Genomic DNA, 24,722 nt, shown 5'->3' with positions numbered 1-24,722 from the left:
ATGGGATTAACGTTTGATTTTCTCAATAACTTTAGTTAAAGGTTAAAATGGTCATTTCATCATTCAAGTCAAAGTCAAACTTTGGCTAAAAGTCAGCATTTTGACTTTTTTCCATTTTTCCTCCTTAACTAATTTCGACCTCCCGAGCATAAATTACATTTATTTTCTCAAAATTCAAATAACATTTTAGTATAAAGCCAGTTAAAGTTTGACTTTTCAAAATCAAAAGTCAACCATTTGACTTTTTACAACTTTGACCATTTCCATCGTTTTCAAGCTTTCAAATATAAATCTGCATTTACATTTTTGATAATTTAAATCATATTTAAATATAAAGTTTTAACTCTGAACTGACAACTGACTGCTATATGACATATACTAATCGATATCTCTCTTCTCACCTAATTCGAACTATTTGAACGAATCCAACATACTGTTCTAAGTTAATTCCATATGAGCTAGTAGAGGAATCTAATGGACTTATAGATCATGGGCTCAAAAGATTCGAGATTAATTAGCTAAACCTTTTAGACCAAGCTAATCAATATTTGTTAATTAATAGGTAATTCCAGTAAATCCCGTAGTTACACTCCCCTCACTATATATATAACCATGATTAGTAAGTTAATCTTTCAGAGGTTATTCATAATCTCGGCTAGGACAAAATACTGTTTTACCCCCAAGATTGCATTTTGTTCCTTAAGGTTCACTGATCCACTATTGAAAAATTGGTTTGAGGTATAACCTATAAATCGAATTCCTTCTTGGGCCAATGAGAGGTGGGGCCTCTTGTTCAAGACCTAGATTCAGTCATTAAGGGAACAACATATCTACTAACCGTATGATGGGAGGCTTATTGGATCAGTGTTGTTTGTTATCCCCTTCTATGCAGATCGAAGGATAATCCCGTGTGAATAGGAATTTATAGTTAACTTGGGATTGATATTAAGTTACCTAGGTCATTAATAATCACAATAATCAGTTTTATACAATAAACGGTGTTATAACGTAAAAATGACTCTTTCATGGTTTTAGTCTTATGTAAACTCTTTACGTAAAATGCTCAAACTTTCATGTCTCCACATGAACGATTTAGGATCACATTGATTGTAACAACTATAAAAGCGGGTCACATCCATAGTGTCTACAGAATAAGACGTCAAACTTTATTCATATACTATAGACCCTTTATGCTTTATACTCGAACTTGATCCATGTTTACTACATAAAGTTCAAGTTTACTCAAGACAGCTTCAGGACCTTGATTTATTGGATTCAAGATTATAGTATTCAATTCCATTAAATAATTTATCAATAACAACTTTATTCAATAGAAAAATGATTTTAAACTACAAATTACAAGTTTTAGGACGTAAATTCCAACAAAAAGAACTTCTTAAAAAGACAAATAGAGGTTAAAAACATAGGAAAAGATTGCAATCAACAGTTAAAGTATCAAGACCACATCGGCAACTATGGATTTTAGTAATGACCTGGGATTTGCAAGACTGAAAATGAGAGCAAATAACCATAGACGTCTTTTCAAATTTTGATTCTTCTTCGTATTGAAATAAAGCATTAAGATCGATCTCTAGAAGCTTAAAAGGCAAGTCTCAAAATGAACTATTTTTTCACTCATCACACTAAAAGGAGAGTAAAGAGAAGACCCACCCTTCAATAATTTAGTGCCATAGATACATTTGTGATCCTCATAGTATAGCAAACTAAAATATAGGAACTAAAGTCGTTCGAAGTAGTGTCGGTTCAATTCAAACAGGCCGTAAAAGTTGAGGCCCATTTACTAAATGGGCCTTTACAACTCGGCCTTTTGCCGAATTGAACGTTTAAGCGCCAAGCCGCCATGACTGGTTTGTTCCCATCTCTCTGCAGCATTTTCACAAACACTTGGGGAGTGATCGTTGCATTGGTAATCTTCCTCCATGATTATGGCTGCTTGGATTGCCAATTCTTCTAAAGCCCTAATCTCGAACGAGTACAATGCTAATCATTCTCGCTTTCTTCAGTTTTTTAACCTGAACGAACTCGCAAATTATCTATGCAGAAATAGTTTTGTGGAGTCGTGGTCATGGTCGCAAATCCGGTTGATGACAACCAGTAAACGCGTTCAGGATAGAAGCCGCTTTAAGAGAGTGCAGGATCTTGAAATGGCGACGGAGAAGTGGAAGGTAGCTCACAAGGTACTTTTCTTGATTGAAACTCTCAAGGAAGAGCCTGAGATGATAATTCCCGTTAGGGATTTAGAGCGATATCGTAGAAAAATTAATCTCCCGAAACCACATAGGATCTCAGAATTCATTCGAAAGTCGCCTGAACTGTTTGAATTATACAAGGATCAGAGGGGTGTGTTGTGGTGTGGATTGACTAAACAAGCCGAAGATTTGGTGGAAGAGGAGAATAAGATAATTGAACAACACGCTGACAAAGTTGCCGAGTATGTTACCAGGTTTTTGATGATGTCAGTGAATAAGCGGCTTCCGGTGAACAAAATTGCTCATTTCAGAAGAGATTTTGGGCTTCCACTCGATTTTCGAGCAAAATGGGTGGAAAATTACCCTGAACTATTTAGGGTGGTGAAGTCTGAGGATGAATGTGAATATTTGGAGCTTGTTTCTTGGAATCCTGCTTGGGCTGTGACGGAGTTGGAGAAGAAGTTCATGGATGTGACTGAGAGCACTGCTACTCATACCCCAGGTTTGCTTTCACTTCCTTTTCCCATGAGATTTCCTTCCAATTACAAGAAGATGTATAGATATAGAGGGAAAATTGATCACTTTCAAAAGAGGTCTTATTTGTCTCCATATGCCGATGCAAGTGGGCTAAAAGCTGGTTCACTTGAATTTGATAAAAGGGCTATTGCTGTTATGCACGAGTTGCTTAGCTTTACCATGGAGAAGAGACTCGTTACTGATCACCTTACCCACTTTAGGCAGGAACTTGTGATGCCTCAAAAGCTAATGAGACTTCTTTTGAAGCATGTTGGGATATTTTATGTTTCAGAGAGGGGTAAAAGATTTAGTGTTTTCTTGACAGAAGCTTATGAAGGCCCGGAGTTGATTGATAAATGCCCTTTGGTTCTTTGGAAGGAGAAGGTATTGAGCCACGTTGGTTATAGAAGAAAGAAAAAGAAGATCGAAACTTTTAGTGACATGTCTGAAATGGAGGAGGATAACAATTTGGTTTTGGCTAAGGATGACTCTGAGCAGGATATGGAGGATACTGGTTGTTCAGAAGAGACATTAGATGCAAATACAGTTGACATGGAAACTAGGGATCTCCTTTTTGAGTAAAAGGAATCTGAATCTTCATGAGCATCAATTTAATTTGATTTTTTTCATAGATTTCTGGAGGAAAGAAACCAACGGTTTTGTTCAATGGAGCATAGTGTGATCCTGATCTCCTATTTAGGAGCAATATGTGTATCTTATCGTATGTACGCAGTATGTAACAGTTAATTTCTGCTCTATCAATGTTCCTCTTGGCCCTACAGCTGAAGGAGTTTCATTTGATCAGAAAAATGAAACAAGCATTTCTCTGGTTGAATCTTACTGATGCATGAGGTTTGTTAACTGTTCAATCTTTCAAGAAGTATTTGATACATGGAAATATGGCACGTTATCACTATTACTGTTCAATAAGTTTCTAGTGGGTACACCCAGTTTTTAATTTCAAACGATTACTTGATGAAATAGCAGTATGTATTCATGTGTAAGGTCTCAAATGTGATCCATCATCTACAGCACAAAAAATATTATTACACACTAAGTCAGCATTGAAAGTATTTGTATTGGATGGCTTGATGTACAGAATGAACACATCTATGTATAGTAGCAAATGTAGAGGAAGAGGAACTAATCTTTGGATTTGTTAGCTTCATAATGCATATATGTAAAGATAATTATAGCAAACTGGGGCACTTGCTAACTAGTTTACCATTAGCCTAACTTTAAATGTAATTGATGTTTTATTTCAGACCTGGCAATGATTTCTGGCAGGTATGTATGGGTCGTTTGATCCTCACTCGTCAAATTGCTTGCAGCATCATTTAGTGCACAGAGGATGGAGCTGCGTGAGATATCTTTGAAAGCCTCTTACGTGGGTGTTGATGCATATCTGTTTCCTGTTTGTTGTTGGATCTGCCACATGAATGTCGTGACATTCAGGTTTCTTTCTTACTGATTATATGAATGAATTGGGTTCATTTTATTTAAGGTGAAGTATTGTTCACAATCCTGAAATTAATGGGTAAATATGTTTGTGAGAATGAGGATTGATTTTCAATTTGAAAATATATAATATAGGACGAAATCTACACTATTTCCTAACTGACCTTTGTAACATGGAGCTCGATAGAATGTTTTCAACATCTGTAGCAAAAAATATTATGTGGCAAAATATACTTTATCTAGCCCATTCAAGGCGATCACCAAAACCACTTGATAATCTTTAGCAAGTAAGATTGTGTATAATGGCTTATCTACAGTGATTTGTATCTTAGAATCGTCTTATGTAGGGAAATATAAAAATTGGGTGTGGATGGTTTACCCTACCAGCTTTGAGCGAGCAACTCTACCAAAACTCTAAATGCTCCCCGGAGACGTAAAAATACATATTTTTTTAATACTTCAAAATATATAAATATAGATTGATTTTAAACCTTTCTTCCCCCTAGCTAAAAGAAGAATGTGCTTATGTGTGAATAGAAAAAAGTTGGGTCAATGAATATTTTATAAAATATTATGATTGCTATTTTATATTTAAGGGTTGCAATATAGGGCTGACCTGTTCCAGAATATAAATGGGCGCGCTCTTAAACGATTTTTCTTCTTCCGTTTACAATAGGTTGTGGCCTCATCTTCTTTTACAAGGACCTTTTGTCCTGTAGATTGTGTACTTTGAATTCTAAAGACCTTTGTACCCATTAGTGTAAGATTATACAATGGGTTGTGAGGAGAACTTTGTTTCTTGAATTAATTTGGTTACAGGTCGAGAAATTCAACCGTTGGTGCTTGTTGCAAGAGCTTTTGTACTCAATACTATGCTTGTGCCTACTCCTCAAAACCATAAATCTAAAGATGTGGCCATCCACAGCAAGTCAGAGCACAAAATCAACAAAACCTTCGAAAAATCTACCATTCTCGGGACATGCTTGTAAGTTTTCTACAGAAACCGTGCAGTACTGTAGATGGTTGCAAGTTTCCAGACTATTTACTTTCTCAAAACAACCCGAAAGGTTCGTGGTCCTACATCTTTTTATATATGCCGATTATTTACTATACAAAATGAGAAAACAGATTCATTCAAGTTGTTTGCCATATATCTGTTAAGCTAATTCCTGGATGATCATCCAGTACTTGGAAAAAGTAGGAAAGTATGCATGTATGGTGTGAAGATTTCCTATATTACTGTAGTCTTCATTTTTTCATCATCATCCCGGAATGATGCCAAAAAAATTACAGTGTGAAGTGGGAACATAGTTAGGGGAGTAGGCAGTTCAGTTTGGCTCGGTTTGAGTGTAAAACGAACCGAACTGCCAATAATATTGTGAAAAGCAGAGGATTGAATCGGGCTGCCAAGTAAACTTAATCAAATCAATTGATGTGATTAGCTGACGATTTAGTCGAACTGATCTTGTGGTTCTTCAATTAATTAAATCATGAATGAGTTTGGTTAGATCAAGGTGGGGCAGTCATCATTGGGTAAAAGTGGCTCAAATGGGTTATTATTGGGTTGGGTTGTGTGTAATTATAGGTAATAATCAGAATGCAAAAGTCTATGTAACGGTTTAAGTCGGCTTCGGTTTATTTCTTAACAAACCTAGTTGATTCTAACCCGAATCGACAATTATTTTGGTTGGTTTTATTGGCTTTTTTCTCCATTTATTCCTTGTCAGTCGTGCCAACTGTTGTTGTTTTGTTGTTAGTTGACAAAATTGATTGCAATTTGCATAGAATGTGTTGTGTGACAGAAGATGAGAAGACGTTGTTTCGTTTGGTCAATGCATGTGGACTGCCGAACTAACTATTTTGAGTAAGTAGAGGGTAGATATCTGGTTGGCTTTTAATTCGGCCTTTTTCTTTTCTTTTTACTTTGAAAGTTTTATTTGTTTTTTTTTTCTAGAACACTACATTTATAGTGTAGGATGGAAATTTCAACGTTGACTTTTGAATAGAGGTTATTAATGTATTAACTAGCTAATATAAGTTATGCTTTTAATTGTGGCTGATAATTCTTAAAGAAAAAGAAAAGACTGTGTTTGTTATTTATTTCAAATAAGTTTAGGTGTTTAAATTTACAATTCAAAATTGATTTGAATTAGGGTAATTGTTTTAAGGGGCATAATTCTACGATATTAGTGAATAAGTTGACTTGTTTTGTTGTATTTGAAAATAGTCGAGAACTCGGTTTCTTGAAACTCTTTGAATTTGACACTAAGTTGTTAATGGTAGTTTAACCTTATTTTTATTTTGACAAAAATACTCTTTTGTATTTTGTCATAGAATTCTCTCTCTCTCATCTACTCGCATTAAATACCCTCCTTGACTTGAGATTTTGAATTATATTTTATGTTTAATATTCAATCGTCGAAGGTGAGTATTCAAACTTCCAACTTGCTTGTTTGAGTTCATAATTCTTAGATTGCATTGGGCTTTGTGGATTTTGATGTCATATTAGACAACAAGAAGAGCAACTTTTATGTATCATCTTCTTTTTTTGGGAATACTCAATTTAAAAGCGTTTGTTGACAGATTCTGTTTCAAAGTAACAAATGAACTCTAGTATGCACAATCAAATTAAATTTTGCATATAAATTGGATAATCATATCTCGACGACAAAATTTTATGAACATCTTTAGGTACGTTGTTGTGGACACTAAAACTACAAAAATACCTTTATAATATCTGATATTGTAAACGTAAATCGTGTAACTTTAGAAAAACACTCAAAAGGCCTATCACTATAGGAAAATAATTGTATTTGGGATTAGCAAAAATTTGGCATGTGTCACAAATGAAATATAAAGACAAATTGGATAATTTTAATGATATTACATATTTTTATTATGATAATTGGATTAAAATAATTATTTTGGTTCGATTAAATATTATTTATTTAGTTAAAATTTAATTGAATTAAAAAATAAGCTTAAATATGATTCAAATATATGTGATTGAGTCTATGGGGTATAATTTAGTATGGTCCATAAAAAACTCTATAGAGGAGTTCTCATTTATGGGTAAAAAATTTGAAATTTCTGACTCCAAAAAATCTAGAGTTCTCGAGAGAGAATCCTCAAATTAAGCATAAGCATCGAAAGATTAAGAGGATCAAATTCTATTAACGTAAATACAACATTAACATAATTCAACTCCACGAACCAAATTTCTGTGGAAATCTCGTGTGAACACACTCAAAAGACCTATTACTAGTAGTGCTATATGTTTTCTAAATTATCTTTTTGCTAATATAAGACGACTTTGATTGTGTTATGCAAAACGTATTAAAAATTAATTTCAATGATCATATTAATTTCTTTCATTATTCTTCTCAAACCTATTCATTTGATAATCAAATTCCTTTTTAAAAAGTATTTGTTTTAATTTATATTTTTTAATACAAGTAAAGAATAGAGATTTCACTATAAAGTTCTTGCATTAAATTTAACGGATAGTTCAGGCTATTAATTAATATGACTTCATGTCGTCATGTGACTTACTACTTGATTTAGAATACTCATGTGTTTATGATAGACTTTAAGAAAAAAATAATACCCTATGTGAAGTACTTTGGATGAAAATTATTCACCCATTTCATTACAAAATCACTCTTTTTCTTATATATATAAAAAAGGGGGAAGTGTAGTTTGCAATAAAATGCTTTAATTTCAATTAATTAATTATTAGTATTATCATTATAGTCAAACAATGTGATAAATTTGTGATCACTTTTGTAAGTGTTTTTAATTCCATAACTTCAAATTAAATGCATTGTAGAAATTCAGGTATGAGTATGATGACCATACTTTTACACATAATTTCAGGTAATTATAATTTAAAACAAAATTAAGCAATGTTGTTTTGTGTAGGGAAATTGTAAAGACAAAATATCTACATTAATTTTATCTTAAGTAACTAAAAAAAATCCTATTTTTTCTTATTTTAAAATATATTATTAGCCCGCGGTTTGTTAATTAATCTCATTTAAATACATTTTTTTAGCAAAAATCAACACATCATTGATAAAATGTATGCAAAAGTAGCAAAAGTTTAGTACTTTTCAATCTTAGCAACAAAAATATAAAATTTTAAAGATTCGACCTACATAGGTAGATAGTAGTTTTAGAAATAATAATTAAATGTATAATAACATTTTAAAAAAAATACAAATATATAAAGGTCTAATAACAATATACTTCTACCATGAACAGACTTTTGTGGTTTATAAGTGGTAGACCAATATATGCAATGTGGTTTATTAATGATAGATAATCTTGTTAGTCGACTGTGACAAATTTTATTATATATACAAATACTTTAAATCTAATTGTTGTATTTGTATTTGCCCTTTTTAAAAATATCTTAATGAACACTAAGTCCAAAGAATGATATACCTAATTTGATATGTCATCCATATACCTTATATATATAGTTGATATAAATATTGATATAAGCACTTAATTATATACTTAGATATATTATTCTCTTTGCATTCTTTTCCCACTATGTTGAGTTACTCTTACTAAATTTTGGTGTTACCAATAAATTTTAGATCAAATAGATAGCATTTTATGTATAACATATGAATGATATACCAAACTATATGCCTTATAAACTAATAATATATGTGACCAATGTAATATATCATTCACATGCTTGAATTTCGATATATCATTTGAGCTATAATATGCTTGTTTTAGGGAATAAACTTCATTTTACAAAAAATAATTATAAGCAAAGTGGAAACAATAATTATTTGGTTCCCGAATTTTGAAAAATGGATGAATTTAGTCTCTAATGTTTCGATTTGATTAATTTGGTTTCTAAATTTTCAAGAACAGATTTAAAAGGTTTCTCCACCCTCTCTCTTCGTTCTGTCTTTTATGTTCTCTTATTGTTTATTTTATTTTTTTTTATTTAATTATTGTTTTAAAATAATATATTACAAACATAACTTAAATATAATAATTATAATGAAACATATCATAACAAAAGATGAAAATAAAAGAGAGAGATTTTGAAATAGGATATGGATGGTCAATTGAATATCGTTTAAGAACAAAGGAGATTGAGAAATTTATTAGAATTATCGATATTAACTTGTAGACAAGAGATCTGGGTTTAAATCTTCTTTCGATAATTATTTAGATTTAGTAGTCATTTTGTTTTTTATAATTAAATTTGCTTTCTTTTATTTTCTTACCATATTCTCTTATGTATTAATCTCAAGTAGAAACTTTGGCATAGTTTTTTAAAACATAGACAAAAGATATGCATCAAAATAAGAGTATTCAAGGTGTAATAGATGTTTACTGACTTAAGTTTTAAAAAACAAAATGATTATCAAAAGATGAACTAGCTCTTTCACTTCCATAAATTTCTTTTCTTGTGATCTATTTTCTAGATGTGTTTTCGAAAACGAAACCAAATTTTGAAAAGAAAAAAAAATTGTTTCTAGAAATTGACAAAAGAAAAATTAAACTACGGTAGAAAAGTCATTACAAACAAATTGTGAGACAACATACTTAACTTTCAAAAGTCAAATAATTACAAACCTGAACGTTTCAAAATCGCAACAATAATAGAAACTAATACATACTATCATAGTCTTAGGTTCTTTTCTACAAACAGCAGTGAGAGATCAAAGTACTTAAGTTAAAAGTAGATTAAAAAAACGGACATTTTTAAATATAATATAATAAATCAAAATATTTGCTATATTTTTGACAATTTTGCATTCACAATATTCTTTTTTTTTGGAAATTGTTAAAAATGACAAACTTGACAAAATATTTACAAAATATAGAAAAATTTTAGATTATATCCATCATATAAATAATAATAGAAATCTTTCATGAAAATAATCCAAAATTTCGTTATATGTTATAAATATTTTAGTTTATTTTATTATATTTAAAATTTTTATTTTTTTATAAAAATAAAATAATAAATAATATGAAAAATAAAAAAATAGAGATAAAAATGAAAAAAAGAGAAGGAAAATAAATGAAGAATTAATGGGGAGTTGAAGGCGCCCCAACTGCATTGACACCAAGTTGGTGTTAGCAATAACTAACTCTCACCCACTTTTTTTCCCCTTCCCTCTCTTTATATTCTCTCTTCCTTTCTCTCTCAAAATTCCCAAATACCAAAATCTCTCTTTCTCTCTCTCTCTCTCTCTCTCTCACTCACACTCTCCTCATGGCTAACGAACAACACCTTTTATCCACCGAGATCGTCAACCGCGGCATCGAATCCTCCGGCCCAAACGCCGGCTCCCTCACCTTCTCCGTCAGAGTCCGCCGCCGTCTCCCTGACTTCCTCAACTCCGTCAATCTTAAGTACGTCAAATTAGGCTACCATTATTTGATCAACCACGCCATTTATCTTGCTACTGTTCCTGTTCTCGTCCTTGTCTTCAGCGCCGAAGTTGGAAGTCTCAGCCGTGAGGAACTTTGGCGCAAGCTTTGGGAAGATGCTCGCTACGATCTCGCTACTGTTCTCTCCTTCTTCGCTCTCTTTGTTTTCACTCTCTCTGTTTACTTCATGTCCCGTCCTAGATCTATTTACCTCATCGATTTCTCATGCTTTCGCCCTTCCGATGAATTCAAGGTTAGTTCATTTTCAATTAATTTCGCCTCACGTGATTTCTGTTTTTTGTTTGGATTTGAATCATACGTTCTTGAGAACTCTGCACATTATGCTTCCATTTGATTTCTTTAACTATCTTTTCGTAACGGAATGAATCATCTCATCATGCGGTATATTTTTATTGTTCCTACTAAAACTCAAGCATATCTGCAAGGGTGTGTTTGTCGTCGATTTTTTTTGTCTAGTTATTTTTCAATGTATATATTTATAGGTAGCTTCTTGTAGTGATTGTTAACTAGTTTGTTGGTAACGAAAATTGAGTAATTAATTGATTTACTATTTGTTTAGAAATGCTATGAGTTTGAAGATAACTTTAATTTTAGAAATGATACATATATGTAAAAGTACTTTGTTCATCTGAATCAATTTAAGACGTTGTTGATTCTTTTTTAAAATGTCAATAACAAAAAAGGTAATAAAATATGCTCTAAATTTTAATTAATTTATTAGTGGTAATTTTAGCCAAACACCAACACAATGGTGTGATAAATTTTGAAGGTTCTCTTGAAACAAATCAAATAAGTTCATATTAAATGAAGCGTAGAAATCCTTCGATTATGAGGATGAATATTGAAAATAGAATTGTGTTTTTTAAAATTCATCGGCATTTTACAGGTATCAAAGGAGGAATTCATAGAACTGGCGCGGAAATCGGGAAAATTCGACGAAGGAAGCCTAGAGTTCCAGAAGAGGATTCTACAGTCATCGGGAATAGGCGATGAAACCTACATCCCGAAATCGGTGATCGCCTCCGCCGATAACTGCGCCACCATGAAAGAAGGCCGAGCGGAGGCTTCCGCCGTCATGTTCGGCGCTCTAGACGAGCTTTTCGAGAAGACTCGAATTCGTCCAAAGGACGTCGGAGTTCTTGTCGTCAATTGCTCGATCTTCAATCCGACGCCGTCGCTTTCCGCCATGATCATCAACCATTACAAGATGAGGGGGAATATCTTGAGTTACAATCTTGGGGGAATGGGATGTAGTGCAGGGATTATTGCAATCGATTTGGCTCGGGATATGCTTCAGTCTAATCCTAATAATTACGCCGTGGTGGTGAGTACGGAGGTTGTAGGATATAATTGGTACCAAGGGCGTGACAGGTCTATGCTAATTCCCAACTGCTTCTTTCGCATGGGCTGTTCCGCTGTGATTTTGTCAAATCGCCGCCGTGACTACCACCGTGCCAAGTACCGCCTCGAACACGTAGTTCGTACACACAAAGGTGCTGATGATCGCAGCTTCAGGTACTTCCTTCTCAGTTTTCTTTTCGTTCTTGAATGGAAGACGTAACAAATAATACCACCTTTTCTTTTCGTGTTCAAAAAATGACCCTAAATAAATAAATAAATATCTTAAGTATATTTTCCCAAGTCTATAGAAAAAAGTATATTTCCTAAGATATCTAAATATATATATATATATATATATATATATATATATATATATATATTTTCTAAGATATTTAAAGTAACAATGTCGTTAATTTATTTACAAGTTTCAAACCATTAAATTTATAAAAAAAAAAAAAAATTGCACCTAATATTCTATTAAATTTTTACAACTTTTTCAATGAGCTGAACTATTTTACCTTTAGTCGGATTATATGTATACAAGAAATTTCATTAAACTTTTACTATATTTTTCATTAAATTCTTTTTCTTGTTAAATTAATATTTATAATTTTTAAGACCATCATTTTTTTACAACAATTTGACAGTAAAAAAATTTGAACAAAAAAAATCTCGTAATTACATATTCGTTGAGTTAAATTTTTTTTAACAATTTTTAAAGCACTTTTACTTTTAAACACAATGTTTATTTGTATTCAAATGCTAAAAAAGACCTATATATATATAAAGATAGTTGCAAATGTAGCAATTATATTCAAAATAATTAAGTATATAGCAACATTTTAAAAAAATTGCAAATATAACAAAATCTATCAATTATAAGAGTTCTGATAGACCATGTAGCAAATGTTGGTCTATCACCGATAAACCATAAGAATGTATTAATAATATAAGTCTATCACTAATAAACCATAAGAGTCTATCAACTATACAAGATTATGCTATATTTGTAAATTTTTAAAAATATTGTTACATAATAATTATTCTAAAAATTGGTATTCATTATAATTACTCGTATATATATATATATATATATAACACGTTTCTTTTAAGTAAATCTACGTATAACGTTGGTTGTCCTGAATGTGCATGGGCTTTTATTTGGTTGTAAAACTGTGTATTGATAAGCCCATTTTAATGCATCTCTCAACTGCCAACTAGAAATGTTTTTCAATTCAAATTAAATTTGTGTTAGATTCAAAATATTAACGACGTTTACAAAATGTTTTCAAATATAATAAAATCTATAAAAAAGATTATTATCAATAAATTTTGTTATATTTACACTTAAAAAAAAGTTGTATGCTTAATTATTATTTTTATGCTATTTAGCTATAGGTTTTCAGGTTCATTGTATTCATTAAACTGCTAGGATGAAATATTTCTTCTATTTGACTTAGGATGACAAAAACCTATGCCATTGAACCCCACCCAAAAATTAAAGTATGGTTATTATTATTTAGTGTGTTTGATATAATTTTTTAAATATAAATTTAATAAAAAAAAATATTTTAAACCCTAAAATAATTAAGAATATTTAGGAATATAACAAAATAACATATTATTTACGATAGATTGCAATACATAAACACTAATATTATTGCATTAATCTATGTATATTACTGCATAGATGAACACGATAGTTTATTATATTTATGAGTATTTTGGTTCTTTTTACTATATCTTGAAAAACATTTATAACTTAAATTTTCATACATCACTTGTTTTCTACTGGTAAGTTTGTAAAATTCATTCATTAAGGTTGAATTTTAATTGAAATTGAATAATACTATATCCATAAGTGAAAAAGTGCATTTAATGTTTGTCTATTAACTGCCACCTTCTCAAATAAATGTTTGAGCCACTAGCTCTTGAACTGTCACTAGTACTTTGCTGTTCCAAAACTTGTTGCTTTTCAATAATAAAAGTAGTAATTTAAAGACAGCACAAGCAAGCACGTGAGGTCTAAATCCAGGTTCAACTTCCATTTCTTAAATCTTAAGATTTTCTATGTTGATTATGATGGTTCTAAATTATCCATTTTAGTTATGATCATTTATTGTAGTACTTGTTTTTTTTCCTTCCTTGGAACATTATGTACAAAACTTGATAGAGTAGAAATATTGTTCATTATTGAATTACTTGTTTGATATTAACTGTTTTGTATCTTCAATGGTGGTTGGTTGGTTGGTGGCAGGTGTGTGTATCAAGAAGAAGATGAACAAGGATTCAAAGGCCTAAAAGTCAGCAAAGATCTAATGGAAATCGGAGGGGAAGCTCTCAAAACCAACATAACGACGCTTGGACCTCTCGTCCTGCCATTCTCCGAGCAGCTCCTCTTCTTTGCAACTTTGGTGTGGAGGCAATTCTTCAGCTCCGGCAGTGGCGTGATGAACCCAAAGAAGCCGTACATTCCGGACTACAAGCAAGCATTCGAACACTTCTGTGTTCACGCAGCCAGCAAAGGCGTATTGAATGAATTACAAAGGAACCTTGAGCTTAGTGAGAGTAACATGGAAGCTTCTAGAATGACACTTCACCGATTTGGAAACACTTCCAGCAGCAGCATTTGGTATGAATTGGCTTATTTGGAAACCAAAGATCGGGTCAAGTCCGGGGATCGGATTTGGCAGCTGGCTTTTGGTTCTGGGTTCAAGTGTAACTCTTTGGTTTGGCGCTCGATGAGACGCAATCGCAAGCCTGCAAGGAGCCCATGGCTCGATTGCATCGATAGATATCCGGTTCAATTCTAAACCGATACTTTGTGTTACTTGTTGGATTCTTACTATTATTTTTCCTTTTTAATGCTCTCTCGAAAAAAAGAAGGTTGTTTAATTTAAAACTACTAAGTCATATAGCAAACTAGATTTTGCTGCTTTGTAGGAAAGTTTCTTCAAAATCTATGAACGATATGTTATTACTATTAATCTAAAAAAAATGTTTAGTCTTAAATTTATTGCAGTGGAAAGATTAGAATATTTAACCTCTTCATTAATTCTGGCGGTCCTATTTTTTTCCCTAAATATTGGTATGTTTTAAGTTATGATATTTAAATTTGATGTTGAGAATCCACCATTGTATAAGATAGATTCTCACCATCAATTGATTTGATACGAAATCTCAATCTATCAAATAATCAATATTTAACCAAGCCACCATGTTTAATATTTCCAATAAAATTTTGAAACGATAAAATGATTATAATTATTAAAAAAAGTATTGATTTAAATAGGGAATGGGATAATATTTTGGATAAAGGGGATGGTAAGAAGATGAAACCATACTATATCATGTTAACCATTCTTTACCCATATCTTCAATCTTCCCTATGTCGAAGCTGCAAAATGCAAAATATTTATTGAATTACAAAATCAGTTTCATCACTCTAAACACGCCATGCGATGTGTGTGTTATATATAGGTAAGAAAATTATGAGAAACAACTAAATTGATGAAAATATTTATAAAATATTATAAAATTTTAAATTTATAAAAAGTTTAAAAGTGTCTTTCCTCGATTAAGTCTAAAATTTTCTAAAATTTTACTTGATTAAGTCTAAAATTTTAAAAAATATGAATTTCATTAATATGAAGAAAGGTACCCAAAAGAAACTACATTCAACTAGAGAATCAGTTCATTACTAAAAATGAAAAAGAAAAGAAAAGGAGAAACTAGAAGTGTACAAGAAGATGAAAGACAAGCTAGCTCCTAATGTGATTTTTTTTTTTTTTTTAGTTTGGGGTCGGATTTCGTTAATATTAAGAAAAGTTAAATTGATACCAGGATAGGTCAGGCTCTTGAAGGCAATCTTCCTCTACAAAATGATAATTCGAATACTGCTGCAAAGAATCGTCATTAATGCTCATCCAATCAGGAAATTCCATAGCATTATCAGAACTATGGTGACAATCAATCTCTAAAGCTTTCACGTCCATGGACATGGACTTCAAATCATCCATAGCCATAGCCATAGCTTCCTCCTCCAACACTGCTTCCTGCTGCATGTCCTTTTCATTCACTCCAGTTGGGTCATTATTGAACCAAAACACATCAGAAGCCATTAAATTGCCTTCTTCCTCACGTAATGAAACTGATTTGGGGAATTCCTGATGATGAGTATCAGGGCAAGAAACAGTGGGACAAATATATGAAGATGGTGGGGGCCAGAATGAAAGTGAACAAAATGAAGAACAAGTATCCAAAGTTTTGAAATCATCATCAAAGGTTTGTATAGGGATTTCTGTATTGAGATTCTCAGGTGGAGGAGCAACAAAACCAGACCCATTTTCCAAATAAAATGAGCAATCATACGAACAACTTGGGTATATCCTGGGGTTTCTTTTGGATTTCCTTCTTCCTTCAGCTTCAAAACATTGGCCTAATTCAGGAAACAGAGGAAATGATTGTTTACTTTCTTGGTCCTGCTTTTGTTGCTGCTCTCTTGCAGCTTCTTTGGTTGATGATGCTCTATGGAGCTTAAGTGCAGTTACAATCTCTCTTCTAGCCTCAGCCATATCCAGAGGCACTTCCTTGTAAAGCCGCCGCCGGCTATGGCGTCTCCTCCTAACCTGTTTCTTTGGTTCTTCATCTGGCTTTGAAATTTGTGCGGCAGCTTCAAAGTTGAGTTGATCTGGGGAATTCATCGAGTCAATGAGGAAAGAAGATTTGAACTCTTTTAGCAGTTCAGGGAAGAAACAATTATAGAGAAATGATGCCAAATCTTGAGTTAACTATTTAATGTTCATCTATTTGCTGTCTATCAGGTAGGAAAAATAGTGCAGAGATGAGGATTGATGATCGGTTTAAATAATGCACCGATTGCGTAATGCCGTGACACGAACAAGTCTATAAGGCGGCGCCGGTTATAAAAAGAGGGTATCCTAGGCTTGTGATCTCAGCTCTTTTGTATTTTTACTTGTTCGGCTAGCTAAATGTTCCATTGTTTTTTTTTTCTTTCCCTTTTACCATTCTATCCATTCCCACTAATGAGGGAAACTCAGGTTGGGGAAAGTAATAAGCTGCTAGTTTGTTTCGGTTGATTCCTACTAAAGTTTTATAAAGTATTAATATTTTATTAAGGAAAAAAAGAACTGTTCTCTAGGTCAGACCCATCTGTCGAGAATTCAGTAGTGAGCAGCAAAAATTGTAAGATGTTCAGAGTGTGGAAATATCATCCGAAAATTTCTAGTATGGAGAAAAACATATATAATGAATTAATGTTTGTATTAAAAATAATTTCATTTTTCAATGTTAAATGCAAGAAGCAACCGAGAAGGCTTAACACTTTCAATATTACCCACTAAATTCGTCGAATAAATCAATTTAATTTGAACATACTCACAGACCATTTTCTAACGAGACACTTGCTTAATAATGACACATTTACTAAAATAGTTAATACACAATCGTTTTTATAAAGGAAAAATTAAGTCAATAAATTCATAAATTTATAGGCTTAAAAAAAGAGGTGTATTTGGATAAAGAATTTCTTATTGTTGTCTTATATCTACACTATTAGATGTCTATTTAGAAGTATTTGACCTACAATCCTTCTACATTAACAACGCGCTTTGACACACTAGCCAGCTATGAAAACTCCATTCCGAGCTTGAAAAGTCAGTTGGAGTTGCATACATGATTGAATGGACCACGAGCTCAATTTTGAGAATTTGAAGGGATAAGACAACCGAATAATAAAGAACCAAAAGAAGTTGGTATTCAGCCTATGCATTTAGATTTAGAGACAAAAGAAACGAGAACTCAAATTTTAAAATATGATATTCAAGGCAGTTTTTTATCCTATTTCCTGCAATGTCATGGAAGTAGGAAGCATTCCAAATTCCAACATTCTATAAGTAATTAAAAATGGGTTAAAATACTGTTTTCTTTCCCCATACTTTCATCTTTCGTCAAGTATTTTAAGTGTAAAGTTTGGTGTACTCATTTTATTGTTTTTCAGGTTTAAATTCAGACGCACTAGCATTTGATTTTTAAAGTTAACTTTTATCAAAATTAATTAAATAATACTAAAAAATTTAAGAAAGAAGAGACCATACTTAAATATGTTTTTACAATTTATGAATAAGTTGCTGATATAAACCAAATTTAACCAATTTTAAGAGATATTGAAAGTAAAACAACTAAAATTGAACCACTGGATATAAACCCAAAATACTTAACTAGAATGGTATTGTAGTCTGATTGCAAACACTATATTCAAAAAATTTCTTACAATTTAGACATTAAATTTTCATGAGGCATAGAATTTTAAAAATAAAATGACCAAAATGAATGAGAAAAACATAAGAAGATGGATTAAAATACGGTGGGCGCCTTAAAATCAAACAAACAAAGCCAACAACCGACTCCGAACAGCAACAGAAACCCTAATTTGAGAAATAAGGATAATCGTATAAAATTGAACGAAAACGACATTGAAAAAAGGGGAATAATTATGGATAGCAAAAATATGAAAAAACAAAAAATAAAAGTAAAAATTAGGGCAAACGAACGGCTAGAACTAATCTTACTCCTACATGTATCAGAAGAGTCAAAACAGAACAATAACAATAATTAAAAAAAAGGGTAATCAGGAGAGAGATATAGATCAGATGATGCAAGGAAAAGGAAACGTGCCTTGTTAAATGTGTGTAGGATTTTGATGGGGCGCAATGAGCTCAGAGCTCAGTAGGCTCTTCGGATTGTGGTGAGGCAAAGGGCAGAGAGACAGAGAAGAAGCGCAGCCACATTTTGAAAAAATCAATGGGCGCCGTTCGGCACAGCCACAGGAAGAAATCAGAATACAATAATGGCAGAATGATGGAAGAACAAATAATTTATGAAAGAGAAAAAAAGGGAACAAATGATTTGATCATCAGATTGTGATCTCACCAACAGAAACTCCCATGTTCTTCACCGCCCTCTGTCGCCTTTTCTTCCCTCCACTCTCCTCTCCCCTCCCCGATTCGTTTATACTATAATTAGTATTATTTTAAATATTGTGTTTAGTTGATTTCTAAATTTAACTTAAAATATCATTTTGGTCTATCAATATTGATTCGATTTCAGTTTTGCTAAATCTTAAAATCTACTTTTTGAAATTTAATTTTTGTTGAAATAGTTAAAAAAATCATAATAATTTTAATGAAAAAAAAATACAATATGTGAATATACTTTTAAATTTAGATAGAATATATTAATAAAAAATAATTAAAAGAATCAACGAAAAAACGAAAGTATCAAATTTTATTGAAAGTCAACATATTAAAAGTTTTAAAAGTATAAGAATTAAAATTCAACTAACTCTAAAGTATATAGACCAAAATAATATTTTAACAAAAAAATTTATAGTAATGGATAGGTTGTTCATTTGACATAATACTTATCTTATCAAAATATTGAAAAATTAAGATAATGGGTAAATATCCATGGAGATAACAGAATCCAATACTTTTTGATTTCGACTACTTAATTAGAGAATCGTGGCCTGTGGCCTATTTACCGTACCTGCTCAATGTAGATGGGACTATTGGTCCTCCTTTCTATATGCACCATATGTAGGTGGGAGGTACACATCGAACACATAAGAAGGAATTCGTTCTTACATCTCTACGTAAAAGAGAATTTCAATCTGATTATAAAATGTAATGCATGATTTGCAAGGGTAAAACACATTATTCTAGCATTCACATCTTTTCAACAAGGCTTGGCATTCAGGGCCTAAACAGAGAAAGTAATTTCAATGACACTTCACTATACAAAAAAAGAAAAGAAAAAGAAAAAGAAAAAGAGAATATCGCAAATTATTCGTTAGATAATTGTTTGGCTATTTGATTGTAACATAGGATGTAGCAGGGGTGCAAGATGTAACCCATATAATCGGCAGAATCTCTTAGGCGACTGGAGAATTTTTAACCCATAAAGAACCAAATTGATTCAACCCAGCCCAAATGAGATCGAAAGAAACAACAGCTTAAAACAAACATCCATCAAATGAAAATGGTCCATCACTAGAAGTTGCTGCCATTGTGAATCATCTGTATGTATTATAATATCTTATATTTGTAAGAATATAATTAAGGGACAAAATGTTAGGAGAAGCATTCACATTCATACAAGGAATGGAGATGAATTAGAATTAGAATAAGATATTCAACCCCCAAGCCTTAGGCTTCGAAACGCTCAAACCAATTGGTTAAGGTTTTAGCAAGCTCTCTTGTTTCTCTCAAAGATAGAGATTTAAGGGCCTGAGCAACAGCATCTGCAGGAGTGTACCAATAACCTACCTCCCACTTTGGTTCCTGGTCACATTAAAACAACTACATCTTCAGAACTCATGTCCAATCTGAAAGAAAAACGTTCAACTGAAATCCTTTCAGTTTGTTAATCTTTTGCCTTTTACAGTTCGTTAATCTTTCGTGTTTTCTCTATTTTTATCTTGTTTCGCCATGTTAAATCACTATGGAACTCAACGTGTACAAGCTGTTGGTGTAGAACAATTGTAATGCAATATCCAATGATCTCATATAGGGATCTAGAGACTAATTTGATTCAAGGAGGCAATATATGAATTACTAACATGAAATGAGGAGAAAATGATATTGGAGAAATTTTTACTTGGATAGAGATAGATGAATTAATTGAGTGTAAACGGTTGAGTGTGTTCTATGAGGTTGATTAGTATGGCTCGGGTGAGTGTTCTTGCCTATTTTAATATCACCTAGAGTAGCAGGTTTCAACATTCCAAAATCTTCAATCATTAATTGGTTTAATACATTTTCATATTCAGAGAAATGAGTGTTTATTTAGCTGGATTGTGGCTTTGAATTTCATAATCCAATTGCCAACATCTGTGAAAAGGAAACCGTTTGGAATGATTTTCTAAGCAATTGAGAAAGTGTTTTTAATCAGTTCACACTACACACATATATTTTAAAACACTAAGAAATTCGTTAAATATTATGACAAGGAAAAGGCCTAAAAGGTGTACCTGTACGCATGGTGTGATATGGTTTCCACTTAACTCAACCTTCTCAAGTGTGCCATTGATAGACTCGACGCGAGGCTTTAGTGTTTGTTCAAGTAGATCGGTCTCATCAATCGTGTCTGAAATGAACTTCACCTGAAATGCAGTGCATCAGAAAAACCAGAAGCAAATATTTACTCAACAATCCAAACACTGACGGTTACGACCTTACCAGAAGAGTGTTTTGGACATTGTAATTACACTTGAAGCAATCTCGATTCTCAGATGGAGTTGGTCTGAACTCTGAAACCCCTTCTGTCACCTAATGAGCATACTATTATACATTTGCAGTGCAGACAAATGCAGTTTGAAATACAGCTCAATAACATTCTTTTAAAAACAAAAAAACCCACATTAAATGCCCACGTAGATGTAGAGTGTGTTTGGAATACATTTTTCAACTGTTTAATTTAAAAATAAGCCAATTTGAAAGAAATTATTGTGTTTGACAAGCAATCAAATATAGTTTTTGAAGTGTATTTTAAACCGTTTTTACCAATCGTTCGACTGAAAATGTATTCCAAACGCACTTTAAACTTTTTGAAAAATATTTTGTAGTCTAACAACTAAGAAAGGAGATACCGATAAATAGGCAATGAAAATTTCAGACAATTACAAAAGTACCTGGTTAAACACTGAGGGCAACTGATCAACAAATTTGGTCAGAGAATTCAAGACTTCTCGATCACTGTCTGGAACAATAGCTCCAGCAGCATCGAGCAATATCTTCCTTGCATCCTCTGCATATAAACAAGGATAAGAATGTGTCTTCATGAACATATCAAAGGTCAAAAAAACGATATTATGCAAGATTCGATAAAAGGAAAATTATAGTCATAAGTAGCAAGTAGTAGAAGGGTCTAATGCAAACAGCAAGGATGAATGTGAATCAGCATGAATAAATGGAAATACGATTTGCAGTCGTTCAAACTAGATACTGAGGGTTAGTCCTATACTCATTTATCTATATAGGCATAAGCTCTGCTCTAGTCAGAATCAGGGGGAGGCTAATATAGCAAAGTTGTACCATGGCTTCTGGAAGGAACTTGCAGAGAGGAGCAAATGGTAATAGATCCCTTGGAATCCATGAAAGAAAACAATTAAACTCAATGTATTGAAACAATCAGGTTGAAGATGGCAACTTAGAAAGTAGATGTTATTGTGAACTAGTCGGGTTGGTTACTCCCTTCAAATCTGCTTCTGTATCGTCCATGTTCATAATTCAGAAGAAGATATAATTCATATGCAACATTAACTATATATAAACATAGTCAGAAACTTAGTACCATGGCCAAGAAGTTCATATTTAATAAGGAAGTCGAACAAAATGCTGATCCAAAGGATGCAAAATCTTAATTATAGACTATAAAAACATACTAAACAATGCAGAAGCCAAGTCAGGATTCTACCTGAGACACTCCTAGCCATTGAGTAAACTGGAGATGCTTGTACAACTGGCATCATCTGACTGGTTAAAGGGCCCAACTGTGTAGAGCAGCATTTCAAATATTATCAATTCGAATTACGTAGCTTATGCCATGAACAGTCTTCGTTGATGTCTATCTATTCTTAGTAGCATCTCCAATACATGAAAGAAACCAAGAACAAAGTAAATTAGCTCTGATCGTCTTTCATTAGCTGGTTTATATAAAACCAACATATTTTCTTCCTTCTCATTTTAATCCTTTCAGATCTAAGAGGTATAGGTGAACCCAAGGAGGTGTTTGATGAGCCGCAACGGGATTTGCTTGTATTGTAATGTAATCCAAATCTCATGTTTGTTTGAATTCGATTTATAATATAATATTCATCCCGTTTCGACAATTTTCAATCTAAGACTATTTCTCACTGTTTTTACAATTTCATTTCCATTTTGCCTTTGATTAGTAATGTTTTCCAACACTCCTATGATTTCCATTAATCATGATTACATTCCAGCTCTCCGAACACTGTCTAAAGTTTCTAACTCACCTTTTCGTACAATCTAATTCTAAACAAACGTCTCCGAGGTGAAATTCATATTGTCTCAGAAATTAGGAATTGATGTCTTTTCCTAAAAGATTACTCATAGAAATGAAAAGGAGTTGACACTTGGTAGCAAGCACAAGCCCATGTAAACAAACTATGAAATCCAACAAAAGATAAACAGTAATCTCTGCCAATTTTACCTGCTCGAAGTAAGGAACAGCCTCTGTTGCTGGCCTGTTGTTGAAGGAGATTATAGCATTAGCCTTCCACAACAAGAATATTATGTCACACAACCATTGAAATTGATAAGAAAATTATCTATTTCGGATACCAAAGCCAGTTGATTAGCTTGTCAGTTCCATCACACTTCATTTCCACAAAGAAACTAAGTCAAATAAGAGCTAGTTTCCAAGCGATTTTGAAATAGTCAAGTTCAAGGTCAAAATCACTTTTCAATCATTCAAATTCAACTCAATGTTTGCTTTTTACACTTTTAAAAGTGATTTTTTCATACGACCAAAATAGATTTCAAAGAAGTTTATCCATTTTTAAATCACTCTCAAACAAAGTAAGAAGCCAAACCTTAGGTATCTTTTCAGAGAAATAGCTCCCCGTGAGTACTTGTAGAAGCGCGCCATTGCTATCAATAAAGAACAAAAACGAAATAACCTCAGTATTTCTTTCTGCGGTAATGAGGACAACAATCACGAGTTGACTCACCTATGACCCACAGAAAATAGAGGAAGGTTAACGAGTTGAGAAGGTGAAATATCTTCATCGGGCAATCCGGAAGCTAAAATGGTATCCAAACAGACATGAAACCTCTCGAATACTTGTCTCGCGGCATTGGCATGATCGAAAGTCACATTGTAAGGTACTGAGATTATCAGAAACCCTTCCTTTGCCAAAAACTCAATTAAGTAGCTGCATCAAAATGCAAGTTGAAAGCACGGAAAAGTAAAAGGAAGAAGAAGAAAAATCAACTAAGACAACGGAGAAACCTGTAAGAGACTTCAGGAATAGCTCCGATGAAAGCGCCGCCGAGGAACTTGATGATAGCGCGAGGTGGCTTACCCCTCGGCGGCGGTATCACTAAACAAGATTCCAATTGCTTGTATATCTTTTTGACATTCGAATTTCTACCACCATATCCATTCGAGATCATCTTCTTCATTGAAGCCGATGAAGTTCCGGAGACTGATGTAGCAGTTCGCTTTGAAAATTTATTGAAAAGGGGAGAACTGTCTTCAATACCTCTCTTGATAGTATATTCGCGTCTGTTAGTTTTGCTGGATAGGAAAATCCATCGACGTCGGCGGCAAACGACGGCGGTAGAGGAGGGCAAAAAGGTGGCGCCGGCGGCAGAGGTGACAGATGTTTCCATGTTGTCAAATTGCTAATTCCGACGTTACAGGAAGGAATGTCGATATTTGCAAGAACAAATGACAAAGTATATATGCTAATGATTCGGCCACGAAGCTCCATTCATTTCCTTGAAACTAAAATTAAAAGCGTAATGGAAAATTTCCTGATTAAACTAAACAAATATTATTTTCATTTATTTTAAGGCTCAAAATTATTATCATTCAAATTCTATCGACGTTTCTTACAAAAATTATATTTAAACTAATAAATAAATATTTTACACAAACATTTTTACATGATTGGCTGGGAAGAAATTATTTTTCCTCAAGAAAAAAATCAGCCTTATC

The 24,722-nt window shown here is 32.7% G+C and overlaps 4 protein-coding genes across 10 annotated transcripts; 2 read left to right on the top strand and 2 right to left on the bottom strand.

Annotated features, from left to right (window-relative positions):
• Window positions 1–1,867: 1,867 nt before the first annotated feature.
• LOC103493714 (protein WHAT'S THIS FACTOR 1 homolog, chloroplastic) lies at window positions 1,868–5,878 on the top strand. 3 transcript variants are annotated; one of them, XM_008454580.3, is made up of 3 exons: window positions 1,868–3,578; window positions 4,058–4,181; window positions 5,004–5,878. In XM_008454580.3, the coding sequence occupies exon 1, from the start codon at window positions 1,941–1,943 to the stop codon at window positions 3,306–3,308; it is 1,368 nt and encodes a 455-aa protein (XP_008452802.1). In that variant the 5' UTR covers window positions 1,868–1,940; the 3' UTR covers window positions 3,309–3,578; window positions 4,058–4,181; window positions 5,004–5,878. The 3 variants fall into 3 exon arrangements, with proteins under 3 accessions (XP_008452802.1, XP_008452800.1, XP_008452801.1); XM_008454578.3 differs by having other exon boundaries at window positions 4,014–4,181; XM_008454579.3 differs by having other exon boundaries at window positions 3,992–4,181.
• A 4,495-nt stretch (window positions 5,879–10,373) lies between these two features.
• On the top strand, window positions 10,374–14,969 carry LOC103493715 (3-ketoacyl-CoA synthase 10). Its single transcript, XM_008454581.3, has 3 exons — window positions 10,374–10,848; window positions 11,503–12,131; window positions 14,215–14,969. The coding sequence occupies exons 1-3, from the start codon at window positions 10,438–10,440 to the stop codon at window positions 14,768–14,770; spliced, it is 1,596 nt and encodes a 531-aa protein (XP_008452803.3). The 5' UTR covers window positions 10,374–10,437; the 3' UTR covers window positions 14,771–14,969.
• Window positions 14,970–15,196: 227 nt separating this feature from the next.
• Window positions 15,197–24,483, bottom strand: LOC103493718 (uncharacterized). Of its 5 annotated transcripts, XR_007822569.1 has the most exons (12): window positions 24,012–24,483; window positions 23,731–23,934; window positions 23,593–23,650; window positions 23,211–23,273; window positions 22,452–22,527; window positions 21,667–21,782; window positions 21,215–21,304; window positions 21,007–21,138; window positions 19,524–19,625; window positions 18,654–18,711; window positions 15,798–16,647; window positions 15,197–15,354 (listed from the first exon to the last, which is right to left on the bottom strand). XR_007822569.1 is itself a non-coding variant. In XM_051087829.1 (11 exons), the coding sequence occupies exons 1-10, from the start codon at window positions 24,392–24,394 to the stop codon at window positions 18,658–18,660; spliced, it is 1,278 nt and encodes a 425-aa protein (XP_050943786.1). In that variant the 5' UTR covers window positions 24,395–24,483; the 3' UTR covers window positions 15,584–16,647; window positions 18,654–18,657. The 5 variants fall into 5 exon arrangements, 4 of the variants coding, with proteins under 4 accessions (XP_050943786.1, XP_016901280.2, XP_008452805.2 ...); XM_051087829.1 differs by lacking the exon at window positions 15,197–15,354 and having other exon boundaries at window positions 15,584–16,647; XM_017045791.2 differs by lacking the exons at window positions 15,197–15,354; window positions 15,798–16,647; window positions 18,654–18,711; window positions 19,524–19,625 and adding an exon at window positions 20,038–20,361 and having other exon boundaries at window positions 24,012–24,480.
• LOC103493717 (uncharacterized) lies at window positions 15,306–16,660 on the bottom strand. Its single transcript, XM_017045806.2, has 2 exons — window positions 15,798–16,660; window positions 15,306–15,354 (listed from the first exon to the last, which is right to left on the bottom strand). Exons 1-2 carry the CDS (start codon window positions 16,658–16,660, stop codon window positions 15,306–15,308), a joined length of 912 nt encoding a protein of 303 aa, XP_016901295.2.
• Window positions 24,484–24,722: the final 239 nt, after the last annotated feature.

This window comes from Cucumis melo, chromosome 7 (assembly GCF_025177605.1).
Source record: "Cucumis melo cultivar AY chromosome 7, USDA_Cmelo_AY_1.0, whole genome shotgun sequence".
NCBI classification, from domain to species: Eukaryota; Viridiplantae; Streptophyta; class Magnoliopsida; order Cucurbitales; family Cucurbitaceae; genus Cucumis; species Cucumis melo.
Note: the sequence above shows the minus strand (reverse complement) of the source record. Positions and strands in the feature narration are given on the sequence as shown.

Coding starts and splice junctions, on each gene's coding strand:
- LOC103493714 (XM_008454580.3), top strand. CDS start 1,941: ATGATTATGGCTGCTTGGATTGCCAATTCTTCTAAAGCCCTAATCTCG.
- LOC103493718 (XM_051087829.1), bottom strand. CDS start 24,394: ATGGAAACATCTGTCACCTCTGCCGCCGGCGCCACCTTTTTGCCCTCC. Junction 21,783..22,451: donor AATGGCTAGGAGTGTCTCAG/GTAGAATCCTGA, acceptor GTTTATATGCAG/AGGATGCAAGGAAGATATTG. Junction 21,139..21,214: donor ATGTCCAAAACACTCTTCTG/GTAAGGTCGTAA, acceptor ACTGCATTTCAG/GTGAAGTTCATTTCAGACAC.
- LOC103493715 (XM_008454581.3), top strand. CDS start 10,438: ATGGCTAACGAACAACACCTTTTATCCACCGAGATCGTCAACCGCGGC. Junction 10,849..11,502: donor GCCCTTCCGATGAATTCAAG/GTTAGTTCATTT, acceptor GGCATTTTACAG/GTATCAAAGGAGGAATTCAT. Junction 12,132..14,214: donor GCTGATGATCGCAGCTTCAG/GTACTTCCTTCT, acceptor GGTTGGTGGCAG/GTGTGTGTATCAAGAAGAAG.
- LOC103493717 (XM_017045806.2), bottom strand. CDS start 16,660: ATGAATTCCCCAGATCAACTCAACTTTGAAGCTGCCGCACAAATTTCA. Junction 15,355..15,797: donor CAAGAGCCTGACCTATCCTG/GTATCAATTTAA, acceptor TGCATTTTGCAG/CTTCGACATAGGGAAGATTG.